We start from the raw sequence: 19343 nt of genomic DNA, 5'->3' as shown, positions 1-19343 counted from the left end.
GTTTTAGCATGCTTTTGACCAACTAAAACACCATAATTTTTGCAAATCTTAAAACCCCAATGACAAGGTACCAAAATAGAAAGAGTACAGCAAAAAGTCACCAACAAATAATGTCAACTCTCAACAGTAAAAATCTTAACACATTATCCTACCTCATTTATAACAAAACCTAATCATAATCATAATAATAAACAATAGCAGCAAAAAGTCACCAACAAATAATGTCAACTCTCAACAGTAAAAATCTTAACACATTATCCTACCTCATTTATAACAAAACCTAATCATAATCATAATCATAATAATAAACAATATCTTTCTACCAAACAAAAGCATGAAAAACACTACCTTTTTAACCCTAAACACTACTGTCAACAACTCCTTATATCTCACAAACCCAGAGAGCAAAACACGATACACGACAGCACCCTCTATGTCCTCTTCTTTCGTTTATTTCCACTCTTTGACCCGCCCTTCGCGTTCTCAGTTGACTTTGCTTCCACGGGTTCTTTGACATCAGATTTAGCCTTGGTGGGACCATTGGATTTGCTGCCAGTTGTGGGAGTTTTGACGTTTGACTTGCTGACTGTCTTCGTCTTGCTATTAGACCTGTTTTTCATTTATTTATGTATTAATCAAATTTGCTAATGCAGAACAATATATAATCATTATAAAAAAGAGAGAAAACACACTTCTTGGCCGAATCTTTGATCTTTTCTTGAGACGCGGCATGATCTGATTTTGTTCTCTTCTTCTTGTGTCTGGAGAATGACAAAATCAGATTGAAGCAAAATAATAATAATAATAATAATAACAACAACAACAACAACAAAATAGGAACCGAAAGACATACATTTTAGGGGAATCTTCATCACTTTGAGCCTCATTGTTCTGCTCCTGTCAACCGAAAGACATAAGCACAAGGAAGAATATATTATTAGAGTAAGCAATACACACCAAATCAGCATGTTCTAACCTCATCATCACACACAGAAAACTCTTTCAAAATTTCCCATTTTTGTGTTTTCAGATTCAATTTCTCTTCATCTCCATCCACATACGAGACCTGCATAACTCTAGTTAGAGCTTTCTAAAACAAAAGGTATAACAAAAAATGATTTGAAATATAAGAAAATAATTTAGTGACCTTATGCTTCTTTTTAGCAGGATAAAATTCAGTAACAACACCTTCATAATACCTACAAAGCAACACAGCATAAATGTCAGATAATACAATGACGAAATCTTGAAAATAAGTTCTGCAAAGCACTTACATTTTATCTTCAGGCCACCAAACTTTGACTTTTTTACCAACCAGGCTTTCATCATACTTTATAGTATCAGATGCCTGAAAAAATCCCAACATTTAGAAACTGATCCAAACAACATTTTAAGCTATAACTTAATAATATTTACCTCAGTTTTGCCTGCGGAACGCTTCCGGTTTGCACTAGTCACAGGGGTTTCTGTTGATTTTCCTTCCCTTTTATCTGACTTTGGAGTAATATCCATCTCCTTCATGATTAAAAAAACAATTATTTTAGATCATTTTCAAAAAGGGAATAAAAATATTAGTTTGAGAGTTACTAACATCATCTCCTGACAGTGATTTTGCTTGATCTTTGCGTTGTTTTCCATCATTTTTCTTCCTTGAAGTGCTTCTTTTAGCAGACTGTTTAAGTGGTTTGTCATCTGAGTCATCTGAATCAACCTCAATCTTGCTTTTCTCCCCCTTCTTAACAGGCGTTTCTAACTTCTTACCCGACTGCTTTGACCTCTTACCTGTTCGTTTAAGTGGTTTGTCATCTGATTCATCTTCCTCAACAGCAATCTTTGGAGAAACATCCATCTCCTTAATAATTAAAGAAAAAAACAACTTTTTAGATTGTTTTGTAAAAGAAATTAAAATATATATATATAAGTTTCAGAGATACTGACATCATCTTCTGACAGTGACTTTGCTTGCTCTTTTTCTGCAACATTTTTACTGCTTGCACGTTTTTTTCCCTCGTCTTTCTTCTTTGAAGTGCTTTTTCTAGCAGAATGTTTAAGTGGTTTGTCGTCTGAGTCATCTTCCTCATCCTCTTCGACAGCAATCTTGCCTTTCTCCTCCTTCTTAACAGGCGTTTCCGACTTCTTACCCGACTGCTTTGACCTTTTACCCGATTGTTTTGTTGTCTTGGACCTTGACCTTTTCACAGGTTTTGCATCTGAATCACTAGCCTCGTCATCTTCAGACATGTTTTCAGTATCCGCGAGTTTAACCTCCTTTTCAATTACTGTTTTCGTATCTTCTTGCTTTTGGTCTTCAGGTTTATCTTCCTGAGTCAACCCCTCGTCTGTTGGCTCACTTTTAGTTGGGGAAGCAGTTTTCACTTCTTGTGGAGCCGGTTCCTTTTCAGACTGAACCAAACTCTCATCAGGAACATTGTTGCTTTGAGCAGTTGCAGCAGGCTTACTTTCCACTGCTTCATTTTCAGTTTCTTTAACATCTTTCTCTTCTTCAATTTTATTTTCTGATACTTTAACATCTTTAACATCTTTATCTTCTTCATTTTGATTTTCTGATTCTTTAACATCATCTTTTTCATTTTTATCTTCTGGAGCTTTAACATCATCTTTTTCATTTTCATTTTCTCGTTTAACATCATCATCTTTTTCTTTTTCTATTTCAGTTTCTGATTCCTTAACATCATCGTCTTTTTTAACTTCCTTATCACCTTCAACATGAGAAGAATCAGAGGGCTCTACTGAATTCACAACGGTATCAGCTTCCTTTTCTGTTTTTACATCTTCTTTTGCCAGCTTGTCAGGATCAGAATCAGCAGTGTCCTCTTGCTTAACTGGTTCTTCACTTTTGTCTTCCTCTGGTTTCTTTGACTCCTGGTCAACTGACGCCTCTTCTGCTTTCGGTTCCTTAACCGTCTCATTGACTCCATTACTCATAACTGATTTTGGAGATTTGTTCTCCACTGTAGAATCTACCTCTTCTTTAGAAGACACCTCTGCTTTTACCACCTAATTTACAAGTATTTTTCAACGTGTTAATAACATTGTATAAACTATTTAAAATACCAAAAAACATACTTGGTCCACATGATCTGATGCTGCTGTTGTAACCTTACTCTCATCAGCCTGAAACATTTGAAGAATTATTGTAATATATATACATTCATAGAATGAAATAGAACTAAAAGAAAATGAAAATGCAAAAAGTAGATGGATAGCATGTCTGCTGTGCCTCAGCTACAGAATCCTTCTCCAATTTGCAAACAAATTGTTTAAAATTATATATAGACCATACCAGTTGTTGTTCAGCGTCAGTATCGTCAAAATTAGCAGCTGTGCCTTCACATACTGCAGTCACAACTTTATGGTACTTATCCAATGATTCACCAAGAGCTGTCAAAGCTGGCATCATGTAAGGCTTTAGCTTCTCTGCAGATTTCAGAAGTACGTCCTTTCCTAACTTATGAGCTATCGGAAGAACAGCCTGAGTTAAAAAGTAATCACTGGTAAGAAATTTTCATGAAAAACAAGAAAACTTGAATTTAATTAATTAAGATTTCATGAGCCTCGTACCACACGATCTTTTTTAACACTAGCCAGGAGTGGTTTGAGCAGATCAACTGAAATTTCTTCACTTTCTTCTATAACCAGCACCATTATACTCTCCATTGATGAATATATGGCGTCAAGATGATAGTCCCTGCAACAAAAGTAAACACGTATTCTAAGAACAGAAGTACTTTAAAAGAATTATAAGTCTAGAACCATAACTAACACACCTTACTGAGTTTAAAAAATGCTCAAACATTTTCACGATTAACTCGTCACATTCAAGATCAAGCATGATGACACATGATCTGACTTTGGAAATAGTTTCAAGAATTGAGGCCCGCTTGTTAAAAGATTGGCTGGACCGGTCAGCCAAATCCTCAAAAGAAGAAACAATCAGCTGAAACACATCCTGTGCATAAAAATAAGGTTTAGAATACATACAAATATATGATATATAGTTATATATAATGGAGTTCTTTTAGCTATTATGTACCCTCATTTGGTCATCAGTGTAGGGTGCATCAGGTGCTGTAATCCTTGTTATTTCACTGATGCAGGAAGCAACCGAAACTTTCACATCCATGTCTGAATGTTTTAACAGACTATCTCAAATCAACGCGTTAATCGACGGTCTCAGTGCCTCTAGCATTGACTTTTTTGGTGACTGGTCAACCTTCAATAGAAGTTTCTCTAGTTTCTGAAGAACACAAACAAAGAAACTAGGGGTGAGCATGAAACCGAAAAAACAGATCCAAAACATGAAAAATCAAACCAAAATAACTGAACCGGAACAAGAACCAACAGTTTGGTTTTATGTTTTCGTAAAAACTGAACCAAACTTACAGATTTTCATTTTAAATTTTAAGTAATTTATAATAGTTTAATACATAGTGTAACCAAAATGTTTTAGCTCAAACGTATTAACTAACAAAAAATTATAAGCCCAAATTCATTAATTTTGGCCAACCTTTTTTCTCAGCCGAAAATTTTCAAGCCTAAATAGTGAAACCAAAAGAACCAAAACTGAACCCAAACCAAAATAGGAGCTTTTGTGCTTCTGAAAACTGGTTTTTGAGCTTATGTTCGGTTTCGGATTTTTCGGTTTTTCAATTTAGGTTCAGTTTTGTTTTCACGGTTTTTTGGTTCGATTTTAGCCCAAAATCGAACCGACCCATGCACACCCCTAATAGCAAACACTTAATTTCACACTTGTGTGTATGTGTGTGGCTTACATCGAGAACAAGCAGAAGCTCATTATTCGAATCCAGTGGATGCGAGAGCTGCTTCTCAACATCCTTAAGCTGTGGTTCTAGGTCAACATCAGTAGCCGCCATCTTCAACCTCAATCTCTTCAAACAGCTCAAAACAAACCCTAGAACAAAATTAAACCAAAACCCAACAAAAATTACACCAAATAAACAAAGCCCATATAAAAAAGCCCCTTAATTTCACAAATCTTGAAGCTAAAGTACGAAAAACAGAGTATACGTCAGCTAAGAAAAGAAACCCTAAAAAGCAAATTAAAAGGTATGAGAGAGGTTACCAGTGGATTTAGTGAACTGGGTATGTGCTGGATTTGTGTTATGTGTGATAAATTGATGGATTGATGGATACAGGTGGTTTGAAATTTGAAGCAGAGGATAGGAGGGATTTGGGGAAATAATAAAAGAAGTTGGATGGTGTGTGAGTATGCTATATGCTCCTCCTTTGTTAATTTGTTTGTATTGTAAATATAATACTACTACTACTAGATTGATTGATTGATTCTCATGGTTTCTCTTATTTTGGCTAATTTGCACATTATTGGAATTCTTGTGGGGTTTTTGTGCAATTTGGTGATAGTTTTTGACCATTTGGCCATTTGGGTGTTTACAGGTGAAAAGGTTTTTAAAATGGGTATAACTTTTCTTTTCTAAAATGGTTTATTTTTTAAAAGTAAAGGAATGTTGTGTTGATAAGTTTGTTTTCAATTGTAAATATTTTCATAGATTATTTAACATTTTTTTCCTTGCTAAATCACTATTCTTTCATATGTAGATTTTGATTTTATACTTGTATCACCCTTACCTACCTATCAATGACAGGTATTTCTTTTATTCTAAGGTATTGATAAAACACGTTAGATATAGAAGATATATTGGTGAAGGTTTACGACGACTCTTCAATGACAGTCGTTGAATGGTTATGATGAAATTTTGATCGTACCGCGTTGTTCCATATGTTTCTCAATCTAATATGAGAATTATCTTACATTTATTAAGATGTAAACAAAAAAAGAATGTGTGTTTTGGCTATATACTTAAATTGTATTTTTAATAAGACAATAAATGAAAATCTTTTAATAAGGAACTTGGTTAGATTCACTTGCATAACTAGCAATTATTGTTCTTGAACCGGCAACATGCAATAGGTGGAAATTTACCAACTCTCGATAGTTATTTGAATCGTATGTTTTCTATTGTTTATGTTGATATGATAATTAAAAATTTACTGACGACTTTATTAATGTTATTCTTCAACCATGCCTAGAGACATCCCTCACAGTTGTAGCTCTCTCGCCATGATTATGTTATCACACCTCTTGCCATAATCGATACCATACAATGGCCATAGAGCATTCTCAACTCGTTCTATATATTTATGTGAGTGAGTTTGTAAATTATATGGTATAATTATAAGTGGTTGTGACTAGAGGAGAGAGAAAATATTATATAGGTTTCTACAGTTCATGTGACATTCGTCAATTTCGTGTCTCGTTTGTATTCGTTTTTGTATTCGTTTATCATGTAAACCGACCCATTTTGTAAACCAAAGCTTATGATATAATCAAAATGATGGATTTTATGTTACAATATTGTTTTACACTTGTTGGGTCTTTAAAACATTCTTTTTGGTCCTTAAAACTCCTTAAAATGACTTAAACCAAACTTTGGAGACAATTGTTGCCATTTACCAAAAATTTATTTGACCATTTCAACCATCACATGCATATTTACCCTATTTGTATAAATCATACTCTTACCATTATAAAAGCAAGGCTCCATACACCATTTTGGTTGTTCATCTTCTCCAAAATCTCTCTCAAATCTAAGTATTCATCTTCAACATTTTGTTACTTTTATTTCTTAAGGTCAACTAAGTATAGTCTTTCATTTTAACTTGTTCATCTAATATTACTAACACTTGAATATGGTGGTACAACATATATAATACACACCCCTTGTTTCCTTTATTTGTTACTTCACCGACTCCGGTTGGTTAAGTTTCGAATGTCATAAGGCAAGGCTTCATGGGGGACTTCGTGTTCTTGGTATATATTTACACACACATAACTTATTATACATATCACTTATGACTAACTTCTAACCCTTTTTAGTTTGTTCATCTTATTTACAAGTTTCATGGTGTGGGTTTGTATAAGACTAACCTCGGTTTAACCGAAACTAGTCCAAACCGGAAACTGAACTTTTGTTTACTAGTTTTATTAAAATAGTTGTTTAAACATGTTTATTGCTAGATTTGAGTTTCAAAAATCATTTTTACAAGTTCTTTGATATTAAGCATATGGAATCCATCTATGAACTCGTTGGGAGATGGAAACCGAACTAAACCGAAACTTTTGCTTAAAAGACTTGTAGTTAACTTTTTAGTTGTAAAATTTAAGTTTTCTTCATTTATAAACCAATATATAAGTTCTATGATATTTGGGCATGTAGAAACCATCTATGAACTATTTGTGAGATGGAGACCGAACCAAACCGAACTATACCGACTTTTACTCGCTTAAGACACACAAGTGTGTTTTTAGCTATCAAGACTTGTATATTTCTTTAAAAATAGTTTACAAACTGATTTTAATTATTTTCTTAAGTACTTGGAATTGTTGGATTCAACTTGATCTCATCACATAGTTTGGACCGACAAAACCGAACACTCGCTTAACGTGCGTTGTTAGTTCTAAACAATAGATTTACATACTTGGTTAAGTGTTAGTATATTTTAATGAGTTATCTCATAACAATTAATATGTTGGAAAGTTGACTTTGGGTTTGACCATTTGTCAAGACCCGAATCGACAACCCGAACACTCGTTGAAAACCCGTTTTGGTATTTTTGTCCCAAAGGAACTTGCATTTTAGCATTTTTCCCACCTTATTACTTAACATTGGTTGAGTAAATATTAAGGTTAGATACTTTAACCCGATTTCGAGCAAACTTACATTTTTAAAGGATTATTATTATAAATTCTTAAATAGTTACATTTTAAACCTTGAACTTTAATTGTTTACTTTTTGCAACAATTATTTTATTTAAAGATCTTCAAGACAACCATTCTAAATCCAAGATTTTATTGTCATTTAGGCCTTGCTCATTAAACTTCATCCATCCGGTTATTCTTCTTTTACCGATCAAGTTTTATACTTGAACGTGAGTAACTTCATACCCCGTTTTCTATCTTTTATTTTGGGGTGACATTTCATACTTATTTAAATCAAATGCTTTATACTTGAGTCTTAAACCACAAACATTGTTGTATACTTTACTTGAATAATTACTTGATTTGGTGTTCTATGCTTATATGCCTATGTGTTTATCACTTTCGGTTGGTGGAATCTATAAATCCTAGACTACTTGGCATCCCCTTGTAGCAAGGTGTCGTTAACGTAATGCAATTAACGATATTCTATTAAATCCTAGACTACTTGGCAATCCCTTGTAGCTAGGTGGCGCTAACGTAATTCTATTAGCGATTGTCAATTTATCCAAGTTTATAGCTATTATTTATGGTTTTGTATACTAGTTTTGTGGCTTTTCATACTATATATCTATTGTTCAAACTTATGAATTGCTCACCAACCTTTGTGTTAACAACTTTATTTTATGAAATGTTACAGGTTTGCATCTAGGTTGATTATGGAGTTTGGTGAAGAAATGACACAAATACCGTTAGGATATTAGCAAAAATGAACAATATTCGATTTGCTATATTTTGTTGTATTTGACTTATGAATATTTGGTTATGTGACATTTTCGATGTTGTGAAATGAAATGAGTTTGTTAAATATTGTCGCTTTAAATAGTGTCATGCGCTTATGGGCAATCGTTACACCTCGGCATGTTCCGCCGCCTTTGGTCGGGGTGTGACAGTTCACCCCATAATTTTTTTAATATATTTTGAAAATGGTTGTGTGTAGATAAGCGAGAAAAAATAATGATAAATGTATAAAAAAAATATTATTGAATTGAACATGAAAGGGAAAAACTTGTGATTTTTAATGCAATTATATGGATATGATAGATAATGGGCTGAGAATGCTCTTATATCCATTATTTTCGTTTGTCGCCAACATATTTATTATTACTTTACTTCGGTTAGAGAGCTTGATTTGCTCTCTCTTCGACGACGAGTAAGTTGCAGAGAAAATATCTTAGATAGGGTTTGTTTTAGTAAACTTTTAATAGATAAAGATATAATTTGATTAAGTTTTATTTGTAATTATTTAGATCATACTCATAAATAGTTTTATTTGTATACCTACACTAATTTTGAAATAATAAAGAATATTATTTGCATAAATGAAAATTATCATATAAAAGAATTCCATTTTATAATCATGATATGGGTTCTCCATCTATACATGCGTATTATTATTGTTATATGCTCTCGTGATGAGAAGCCACAACTCTATAATTGTTCAAATATGAGGCTACCTTTTAATTGTCATTTATTAATAGTTCATAGCCTTTTAATAGAATAGAAGATGGCCCAAAGCCTCCCTGATCTTCGATCTTCATCAAGTTCAACAACTATCTTTTTGTCTCTATTAAACCGAATCAAACCAATAATGATCCTCTAAAAACCCAATAGATTCTCCATCCACGTCAATACATATAATAGATTCTCCATCCATGTCAATACATACAAGATTTATTATTCTCTAAACAGACTAAACTTATATCTACATTACATCATTTTCAAAACATTACAAGTCTCATATCTTTTTAATACCTATTTTTAATATCGTTTTAATACAATTTTGACCATCTTAATGACTATATCTATCTATAATATATATAAACGAAAACATAGAAATCATATGTGTCGCGATGTGGTCGCTCCCCCTTTTTTTTGGAATCACCAGATTTGCTTGATTTTTATATGGAGGATCCTCATGCATTTGACCCAAATTCATGGGTATGAGTCTTATCAAACCCATATATTTATAAACGGGTTATAACATCTCAATAAATTAAAAACTAATCTCACCAAATATTTGATATAAAAATCTTATAAAGTAGCGATATACTAAAAATTAATATCTGATTTATTTAGAAAAATATATATATATATATTATTTATAATTAATAAACAATTTTTTTTATAGTAAAAAAATAAACGAGTCTTGATTCTCATCAAACCCATATAACTTTTTAATCGTGTAATAACATCTCATTTATTTGTGAAATAGTTTATCATCAAACCATAAGTTTATTAATAACTTTCATATAATAAAAAAATTCAAAAAATAAATAAATACTAGAAACAAATAATATAAAACAACCCCGTAATACGGGGGATAAAATCTAGTAGTATATAATTATGGTTATTCAAAGCATAATGGAACTCAACATGATAACTAATAAGTTTACCAACATCAATTTCCAAAACCAACACCACCAAAAACTAGCACTAATATTTCCATCTAACACCTAAAACATGTTAACTGAACATTCAAAATCATATGTACTAGTCTCCGATTTTGACGCTGATTATCTCAAGCATGATTGCATCTCGCTATGATTTCCCTTTGAAGTTTCTCAAAATATAGTCGCTGCATTTCTGACATGACACTCACATCCATCATCATAATTCGGTCATCTGATTCCTTCTTTGAAAGCTTCAGTTTTTCAGCCTCTAATCTCAGTCTTTCGCCCTCTAATCTCAGTCTTTCGTCCTCTTGACGGATTTTACTTCGCTCCTTTTCAGCCTCAATCCTCAACTTCTCAGCCTCCAACTTCAGCCTTTTATCTTCAAGACGTAACATTTCCTTGTCATACTCCGTCTTCTCGCCATTGGTATTCGATTTGCTGCTACCGGGAGGGGTTTTACCCTTTGACTCATTGACCGTCTTCTTGCTACTTTTTTTTGAGTTCGATTAACTCAATTAAATTATATGTAAATTACATATATGAATATGAATATGAACGCAATACAAAAACCGAACCGTTGACACTGACAATGCCAAATCAAATAAAACATTGTTTGCGTTTGTGAAATGTTCTCGAACAATACATTTCGTTCACTTAGGTGTCCATGAACTGTTAGTTTGTCGGATAAAAGCTTAAGGGGCTTACATCAAGAGCAGGGAGGAGCTGGAGAGAATTCGGGGGATGCGATAACTGTTTGCCTGCATCCTTAAGCTGTTGCTCTAACCAGACATCAAAAGACACCATCTTCACCCAATTCGATTGTTCTCCAACCACAAAATAAGCCAATTCAAACTTAATCTACTATCACTGTTCTAAACCCTAGCATAACTTAACCTGGGAAAAAAAACCTTAAATGAAATCTCACAACAAATATATAGAACACATAAAAATAAGTAATAACAATGCAGCAGGAAGAACAGAGTGTTTATTAGTATAGATACAAATAAAAAGATATGGTATAGAGATAGAGAGGATACCATTCGGTTGCATGGCCTGTAATACGTATCATATGATAGATACAGAACAAGAAGAAGTTGTAAAGGACTAAAGGGAGTTATTAGGGCTTCTTTCAAGAGGCATTGTGAGACAATTTATGTTTTTGGCTTCTGCAATCTTAAATTTTGTTAGGTGTAGTTTCAAACGTGTGTTCATCCAATCAATTTATTATGTTGGTACATTAAATCAAAGTACTTCTCATAGTTTCAAATGATGTAAACAAGATTTTGTGTTTTTTTCAAGATCGCGCCATGCAGCGGGAAATGCAGACTACGTAATAAGTTTATGGGTGTTTATTGTTCGGTTTGAAACCTTAAAACCGTTCATCTTTTGATTTGACGGTTTAGTTTTTTATTTAACTTTTGGCCAGTTGTTTTCAACTTTCAAAGGTTTTGTCTTGGTTTTCGACGACAAATAAACTGTTACAAAAGGTTTGGCTCACGATTCAATTTAAAATTATCAAAACCAGGCCGAAACACACATACATAAAATGTATTTTTTTAACTGAAAAAATCTATGACAATATCATATTCAAATTAAAGATAAAAATATGCTCGTTTTTATGGTATAATATTTTTAAAAAAATATTAGCGTATGAAAAAGTTATTAACGTTTAAAAATCATAGGGGCATTTGGGTTAAAAGTGAAAATTAAAATAAGATTTAAGTAAAAGATTAAGGGTTATTGTTGTAATTATTCTTTAAATTTAATTATAATTAAGGGGTGAATATTGTAACTATATATTAAATAAACGGTTGAGTTTTGTTTTAATGTGAGAATGACTATTTTGTCCCCCTATAAGGTTGTACCATATGCAATATTATTTGTAAATCCCTTAAAAAGTAGTGTATTAATTTGCCCCTCTTTGATATATTATATATAGTATAGATATAGATAATAAATAATGAATATAAATTTTGCTTATAATAAGTTTCTAACTCATAACTCATATTTCAGTAACAACAAAGCCAGTCACCACACTAATACGTTACTTTGAGTTTACTTTACTCATTATAATATTATCTATATATAATGTTTTTTTAGACTTGGAGACCTTAATTAAGTGTGAGCCTAAAACCCTAACTTGTTTTCGCTGTCTCACGAGCCACCCCTATCCTAGATAAGACTGTAACATCGTTTGAAAAAAAAAACCCTTAAATTTGTAGCAACCAAGTCGTAAAAGCAACCCAATTTGCAACTTTTGTCCATGCCATGGTCGTGCTGTAAAAATCGTTAGTCGGGCGGTGGGGTGGAGACTAGTAGACTAGCGATTAATCGGATCGGACTTTAATGTATATTTTTAAGTTTTATATATGCACGCACACATTTTTATATATGCACAAACATATTTTGACGGAAATTAGTTGAAATCTCGTGGAAACCTCGCCTTTGGTCGGAATCATGCTGGAAATCGCTGATTTTGGTCGGAATCTCGCCGGAAACCACCGATTTTGGCTAGATTTGACTGGTGACCAATTAATTAGCTGACTAGCCCAAAATTTTAAGTATGGACTAGCGATTAATCGGGGATTAGTCGGTGCCTAGTCGAAATTTTTGCAACACTTATACAAGAATTGATGTGCTTTTAGTTTCCTTTTCTTTCGTAACAATTGGTTTTAGCTATGATCTTGATTTTTTTCTAGTAACGTACAATTTTTAAGTTTAAAATTAATAAAAAAAAAAACTAAAAGTACAGTTAAGAACTTGATTGGGTTCATCTCTATAATACTATAACCAGGTGTATATGACTTGAAAATTTGATTTTCTTATATTAGTATATATTCAAGACAATTCATTTGAAATTTAGGTCGAAGTTCACTATATACATTTTGCATTAAAGTTCACAACTATCTTCTTATTTTCATTAAACCGAGTTCAAACCAGAAATATCTTTCACAAACCCAATAGATTCTCCATTCCTATCAAATTATCAATACAATCAACTAACAATGTCATTTTTAAAGCATTACATGTCACATTTTCATCATTATCACTATCATGTTATATAATATGTTTCTATTCTTTTCTTTATTATTTCTGTTTATTTCATTACAAAATTTAAGTATTGACTATTTTGTCTTATATCTTTTTTCTAATGCCTATTTTTAATATTGTTTTTATACAATTTTCACTATCTGATACATGATTCAAAGCATAAGGTCAAAGAACTCAACATAATAATCAATAAGTACACCATCAGCAAATTCCAATACAGATCATAATTATATTTATATAGGGAGCCAACAACGTTCATATTTTAATAATAGCAGTAACACCACCACCAAATGATAGCTAGCAATATTTCCACATGTAACACCTAAATTAAACATAGAAGTATTTGGTTGGCATCATATAAACTAAACATTCTAAATCATATGTACTAGTCTACGATTTTGAAGCTGATTATCTTAACCATGATTGCATCTCATTATCATTTCCCTATGAAGTTTCTCGAAATACAGTCTTTGCATTTTTGGCATAACACTCACATCCATCATCATAATTCGGTCATCTGATTCCTTCTTTGAAAGCTTCATTTTTTCAGCCTCTAATCTCATTCTTTCGTCCTCAGATTTTACTTCGCTCCTTTTCAGCTTCGATCCTCAACTTCTCCGCCTCCAACCTCAGCCTTTTATCTTCAAGACGTAACTTTTTCTTGTCATACTCCGTCTTCTCGTCATTGGAATTCGATTTACTGCTACTGGGAGGGGTTTTACCCCTTGACTCGTTGCCCTTCTTCTTGCTACTTTTTTTGACTTTGCTGCTTCTTTGGAGGTGGTGGCTGCAGTATCACAGGACTTGCCACTAGTTTTTTGAGTGTCTTTATCCTTTTCAGTGGTGGCTGCTTCAACATTATTATCTTCTGCAATTTCCTTGGTGTTTTGCTCCTGTCAACTCAACAACATCAGCACAAACAAGATTATATTATTAGAGTGAGCATTACACGCCAATCAACATGTTCTAACCGTATAATACCGTTCAGAAAATCCCTCTAAAATTTCCCATTTTTGTGTTCTCAGGTTCAGTTTCTCTTCATCTCCATCCACATTGAGACCTGTAAAACTCTAAAACTTTCTAAAACAAACAAAAGATAATTTGAAGTACGACAAAACAGTTTAATGACCTTATGCTTCTTTTCAGCAGGATAAAATTCAGAAATAACACCTTCATAATACCTACAAGCAACACAACATAAATTTAAGGATTTTGTATGTTCAGAATTACATGAGTTCTGATCAAAAGATGCAAAGCATTTACATGTTATCTGCAGGCCACCAAACTTTTACTATTTTACCAACCAGGCTTTTATCATATTTTACAGTATTAGATACCTGAGAAAGTTCCAACATTTAGAAATTGATCCAGACAGTATTTTTATATAATCATAATAAAATTTACCTTATCTCTGCCTGTGGAACGCTTCCGTTTTTTCCCATCATCTTTCTTCTTTGAAGTACCTTTTTTTACTAAATTTATAGTGGTATCGGCTTCCTTTTCAACATTAATGAAAACCTTTTCTGTTTGTGAATTTTCTTTTAACTTGTCAGCATCAGTGACTTCATTACTCACAGCTGATTTCAGAGATTCCTTCTTCAATTTTCACTCATAGGCCTAAAATTAATATAGTGTAACATCCCGATTCTAATATAATATAACTTATACTATAATGTAAATACTGGCATTCGAAACGAGTTTATTTAAGGTGGAAATAGTATTTGATAAAAACTATAAAATAACCATTTGTACACAACTAAAAGGGGGTTAAACGGTTAATAATAAAAAATGATTTGGGTAAAAGAATATATATAATAATAGAAATAAGGTTTATTGACTTTTAATAATCCCTATTGATTGGTATTGACCGATAATAATCCATATTCATTTTATCACCACTGGTTGTCCCAAATTTAAAAAAATTGCCCTCCAATGGTCCCCCGTTAAAAAAGACTTAACGGCGTTATATTTTTTTCTGAATTTCAAACTAATTATTAGGGCTTTTGATCGGAAGGAGGATACAGATCGATTGATGTAAAACTTAACTCGAAACGGTGATCCAAATGACTTGATTTTTGCTTCAATTTGTGTGTTTGAACTTCCAATTAACAAAAATCAAGTTGTTTGGATTACCATTTCGAGTTAAGTTTTACATCAATCGATCTGATCCTCCTTCCGATCAAAAGCCCTAAAAAATTAGTTTGAAATTCAGAAAAAAGTATAACGCCGTCAAGTCCTTTTTAACAGGGGACCACTAGGGGTCAACTTTTTGAAATTTGGGACCGCCGGTGGGGATAAAATGAATAGAGATTATTATCGGCCAATACCGGTCAATAAGGATTATTAAAATCCAATAAACCTAGAAATAAAGAATGGGGTTTTACACCCAAATTAGAAAAGCAAGCGTGTGCGTGTGTGTGCATCAATGTGTTTGTAGAAGAATGGGAAGAAAATTGATTTCATGCAATTGATAGAACTTGGTTCAAAGCTTTAATATCATCATCTAGCTTAAAGAATGCTTGTTGCTTAATATGTTGGAGCTTGGAGGTCAACGGGTCGATAGAAGAGTTCAAGAGTTAGCCAAATCATACGGACAAAGTTATTGATTCCTACACCTTACATATGCGGAAGTTATGTATTGAATAAAGAATAGTTCATGTTACCGTTCATAGTGCACAGTTCTGGTTCAAAGGTTATTTCAGGTATTAAACAGTTATCTTCTTATGTGAAATCTAGTGTCAACATTCCCGACACATTATTTTTGGATCCTGTGAAAGGTTCGAGTCAAAAAGAGTTGATTAAGAGATTATATCGTGCTTGCAAAACCAAATTACACATGCTGCAATAACTGAGTCAGCCCACTTGCAGACACTTTTTCAAGGTCCTCATCAAGTTATTTTTACTTGATTATTGGCGAGAAGTTTCCTAACACCATAATTAATGTTTGGTAATTTTTATATATTTTTCTGAAATGTTTTGAGGCGTTATTGCACTTGGTTTGTCCAGAAGATAGTTGCTGACAGCAACCGAGTCAACCCACTGCAGAGGCTGTTTAAAGGTCATAATGATTTCATTTTTAAACGATTTTTGGTGAGAAGTTTCCTAACATCATAATGGATGTTTGGTAATTTTTACAGATTTTTCTGAAATGGTTTTATGGGTTATTGCGTTTGGTTTGTCCAAAAGATAGTTGCTGACAGCAACTTGGTCAACTCATTTGTAGAGGTTGTTTCGAGGCCTTAACGCTTTAAGTTTTACATAATCTTCAGTGAGAGCTTTGCTAACTCCTTGATAGATTTTTGATGAATTTTATAGATTTTTGTGAAGTTGTTCGGTGTGTTAAAAGGGTGTTTTATAAATAAAATAGTTATTTAAAGCAGATTGTTTAATAAGGTTGTAACGGATTAAGAGGATGACTATATAATCTTCATAGTTTAAATTAATGTGTTTGGTTACATATTATGATGTTTATATGGGATTTTTGACCTTATAGTTTATATTTATGCTAGTAGTATGTTTAATTAGTATTCAAGCAGTTAGTTGATGTTTACACTAGCAATATAGAAAAGTGATGGTTTTGACCCGTTTACATTAAATCAAGAGGGATTAAAAGTATGACCTTGGAGACACAAGCTTTGTCGAGGTAAATATCATACATTAAATCCAACTCGTGGCCCGAATTCAAGGTATGAGTTAGTGTATTTTTACATGTGACGTGAAATATAAAACGGGTCAAAGGTGCAGTTCTAGGCGTAGCTTAAGCCGGTGATCTTTTATGGACGCTGTGTAAACTTTGTGAGTCTTCACATTTTTTAATTGGGGCTTATTAAATCTTACTTACACATAATCTTATATGTTGTTAGTACTAATTCAAGTCCCGGATCGATAATCAACACACGAATATTAAACGAATAACTCTCGCTTATATTAATCAGAAAATCTAACCTAAAACAATACCTCAAACCCTAACTCGGTTTGACTCTTGATGAACCCTAACTCGGTTGCATCTAGATGAACCCTAACTCGGTTACATCTCGTGTGTGCCTATTGGATGAACCCTAACTCGGTTGCATCTCACACCACCACTACACTATCTAATGTCTAACCATACATCGGTTTATATAGACTAACCTAACTTGCTAGCCAAGACATACCTATTATAATCACAATACAATTAGGAAACATAACGTAATTAGGAAACATAACCAACTATGACCGACTTGTCAATATTGGTCCCTCAAGTTCACCGACTTGTGACTTGAAGTCTGAAATTACTTCCAACAGTCACCCCCTAATTTCTGACTCAAAATAGGTGGCTCTTCAACTCCGAGCATGTCTCTTTTGCCTTGTTTGATTTGACCCATGAACTTGACCTTCTCGGTTTTCACAACCATCTTGGCCTTGATCTCCCCGGAACTTTTCTTGATCCATAGATGTGTTCTTCGGCTCCCCCGAACTCGACTACCTCTGTGACCATGTCCCCGACCATTCCCTCGGTCGTATGAAAACGCATAACCGCTCCTTTGGTTGCGATTCCGGTCATCTAATCGAACGAACAACAATCTTCCTTGATCTTCTTTTGTTCCGGAATCAAAACACAAGCACATCTTTCTAATCAAAACTTAGTCAACAAACTTGATTGCTTCACACAATCGAAATCTTGTCTCTTTCTTGATTGCTTCACACAATCAGTCTCAATTTCTGACCAATCTGTCACAGATTGACAATTTTCTTCTTCACCGGTATCACAACGCATCACTCGAGTCACTCAGGTAAACACAAGTATCACACCGTACCTCCCTGAATCGCTCAGGTAAATTTCACACCCCTTGCAGGTGATTAATTTTCAAACAATCTGAATCACTCGGATCTTTGACTTGAAGTCTGAAATTACTTCCAACACTAATTCCTGGTATTATCATGCCTTAGGTAAAGTTCCTGAATAGATTTACATGGACGAAGATTAAGGGCTTAGAACGGAACACAAACATACATATCGGATTGGTTTTACATTTGGAAATATTTAACAGATTTAAATGGTGGATTAGTCTTTTTACTAGTCACTATTGTTTTGTAGTTATATAATTCAAAAAATTAAGGTATATTGGTTTTTATTAATCCCAATTATCACCTTTTGGTCGCTGCCGGTCCCAACTAACGAATTGGATCCTGACGGTCCCAACTTTTAACGTATTTGCTCCCAACGGTCCGCGAATAACAGAATCCTAACGCCATTAGTTGCAGGTTGCCGGAAAAACGTTTTTGGCCGAAAAACTCACATTGTTTTCCCGAAAAACACCACCAGAACACCGCCACCACTACTTGAGCACCACCACCCGATTCCGACGATGTATCTAGGGTTCTGGCGATGAAAAAGGTTCCTAAAGGTCCGATACAAAGTTACAGAGATGTTTGGGACGAAAATGTTGAGTTTTTCAGACCAAAAACGTTTTTCCGGCGAACTGCAATTAACGGCGTTAGGATTCTGTTAGTCGCGGACCGTTGGGAACAAATACGTTAAAAGTTGTGACCGTAAGGAGCCCATTCGTGATTTGGGACCGGCAGAGACCAAAAGATAATAGTTAGGATTAATAAAAACCAATATACCAAAAATTAAATGTAAGACAAGGTATATGTTGTTAAAAAAAAGGGACCAAATTCCGCAATAAAATGTTTTATAGAGTTGTAAAGTTTTGAGTGTAACATATAGTAACCAGATAAGATCAACAATTTATTAAATGAAACAGAAATCATACCAGTTGTAACCGAGAATCATTATCATCAATACTGTCCAAATCAGCCGTCGTGACTTCACATACTGCAGCCACAACTTTATGGTACATATCTAATGATTCACCAAAAGATGTCAAAGTTGGTATTATGCAAGGCTTTAGCTTATTTGCAGATTTTAGAAGTACTCCTTTCCCTAACTTATGAGCTACCGGAAGAACTCCGTAAGTTAAAAATAATAAATGAAACATTAATTTTTTTAAGTAAGAAAAAATTAATTTTATTAATTTAGACTTTATAAGCTCTGTACCTCACAATCTTTTTTAACACTAGCCAGCAGCGGTTTGGGC

General features: G+C 33.4%; 1 protein-coding gene and 1 long non-coding RNA gene across 2 annotated transcripts in view; both read right to left on the bottom strand.

Moving 5' to 3' along the window:
• The window catches only part of LOC143556760 (uncharacterized), a 54038-nt gene extending 46530 nt beyond the window's left edge, over window positions 1-7508 (bottom strand). The window contains exon 1 of the long non-coding RNA XR_013139439.1: window positions 7335-7508. This is a non-coding gene — a long non-coding RNA (uncharacterized LOC143556760). The remainder of the gene's footprint in view (window positions 1-7334) is intronic.
• LOC143556758 (uncharacterized) lies at window positions 205-5182 on the bottom strand. Its single transcript, XM_077046008.1, has 16 exons — window positions 5105-5182; window positions 4794-4933; window positions 4055-4258; window positions 3789-3970; window positions 3583-3709; window positions 3305-3493; window positions 3088-3135; window positions 1939-3018; window positions 1592-1852; window positions 1417-1515; window positions 1275-1348; window positions 1148-1199; window positions 977-1066; window positions 854-897; window positions 693-761; window positions 205-609 (listed from the first exon to the last, which is right to left on the bottom strand). Exons 3-16 carry the CDS (start codon window positions 4142-4144, stop codon window positions 432-434), a joined length of 2583 nt encoding a protein of 860 aa, XP_076902123.1. The 5' UTR covers window positions 4145-4258; window positions 4794-4933; window positions 5105-5182; the 3' UTR covers window positions 205-431.
• Window positions 7509-19343: the final 11835 nt, after the last annotated feature.

This window comes from Bidens hawaiensis, unplaced genomic scaffold (genome assembly GCF_021521415.1).
Source record: "Bidens hawaiensis isolate Kalapana, Puna unplaced genomic scaffold, B.hawaiensis_p1.1 tig00018720_1, whole genome shotgun sequence".
Lineage (NCBI taxonomy): Eukaryota > Viridiplantae > Streptophyta > Magnoliopsida > Asterales > Asteraceae > Bidens > Bidens hawaiensis.
Note: the sequence above shows the minus strand (reverse complement) of the source record. Positions and strands in the feature narration are given on the sequence as shown.

Excerpts from the sequence above, each read along its gene's own strand:
- LOC143556758 (XM_077046008.1), bottom strand. The coding sequence starts at position 4,144 with ATGGATGTGAAAGTTTCGGTTGCTTCCTGCATCAGTGAAATAACAAGG. Across the intron at positions 3,019-3,087 it reads CATCAGATCATGTGGACCAA|GTGGTAAAAGCAGAGGTGTC; the intron begins GTATGTTTTTTG and ends CTTGTAAATTAG. Across the intron at positions 1,067-1,147 it reads CTGCTAAAAAGAAGCATAAG|GTCTCGTATGTGGATGGAGA; the intron begins GTCACTAAATTA and ends AGAGTTATGCAG.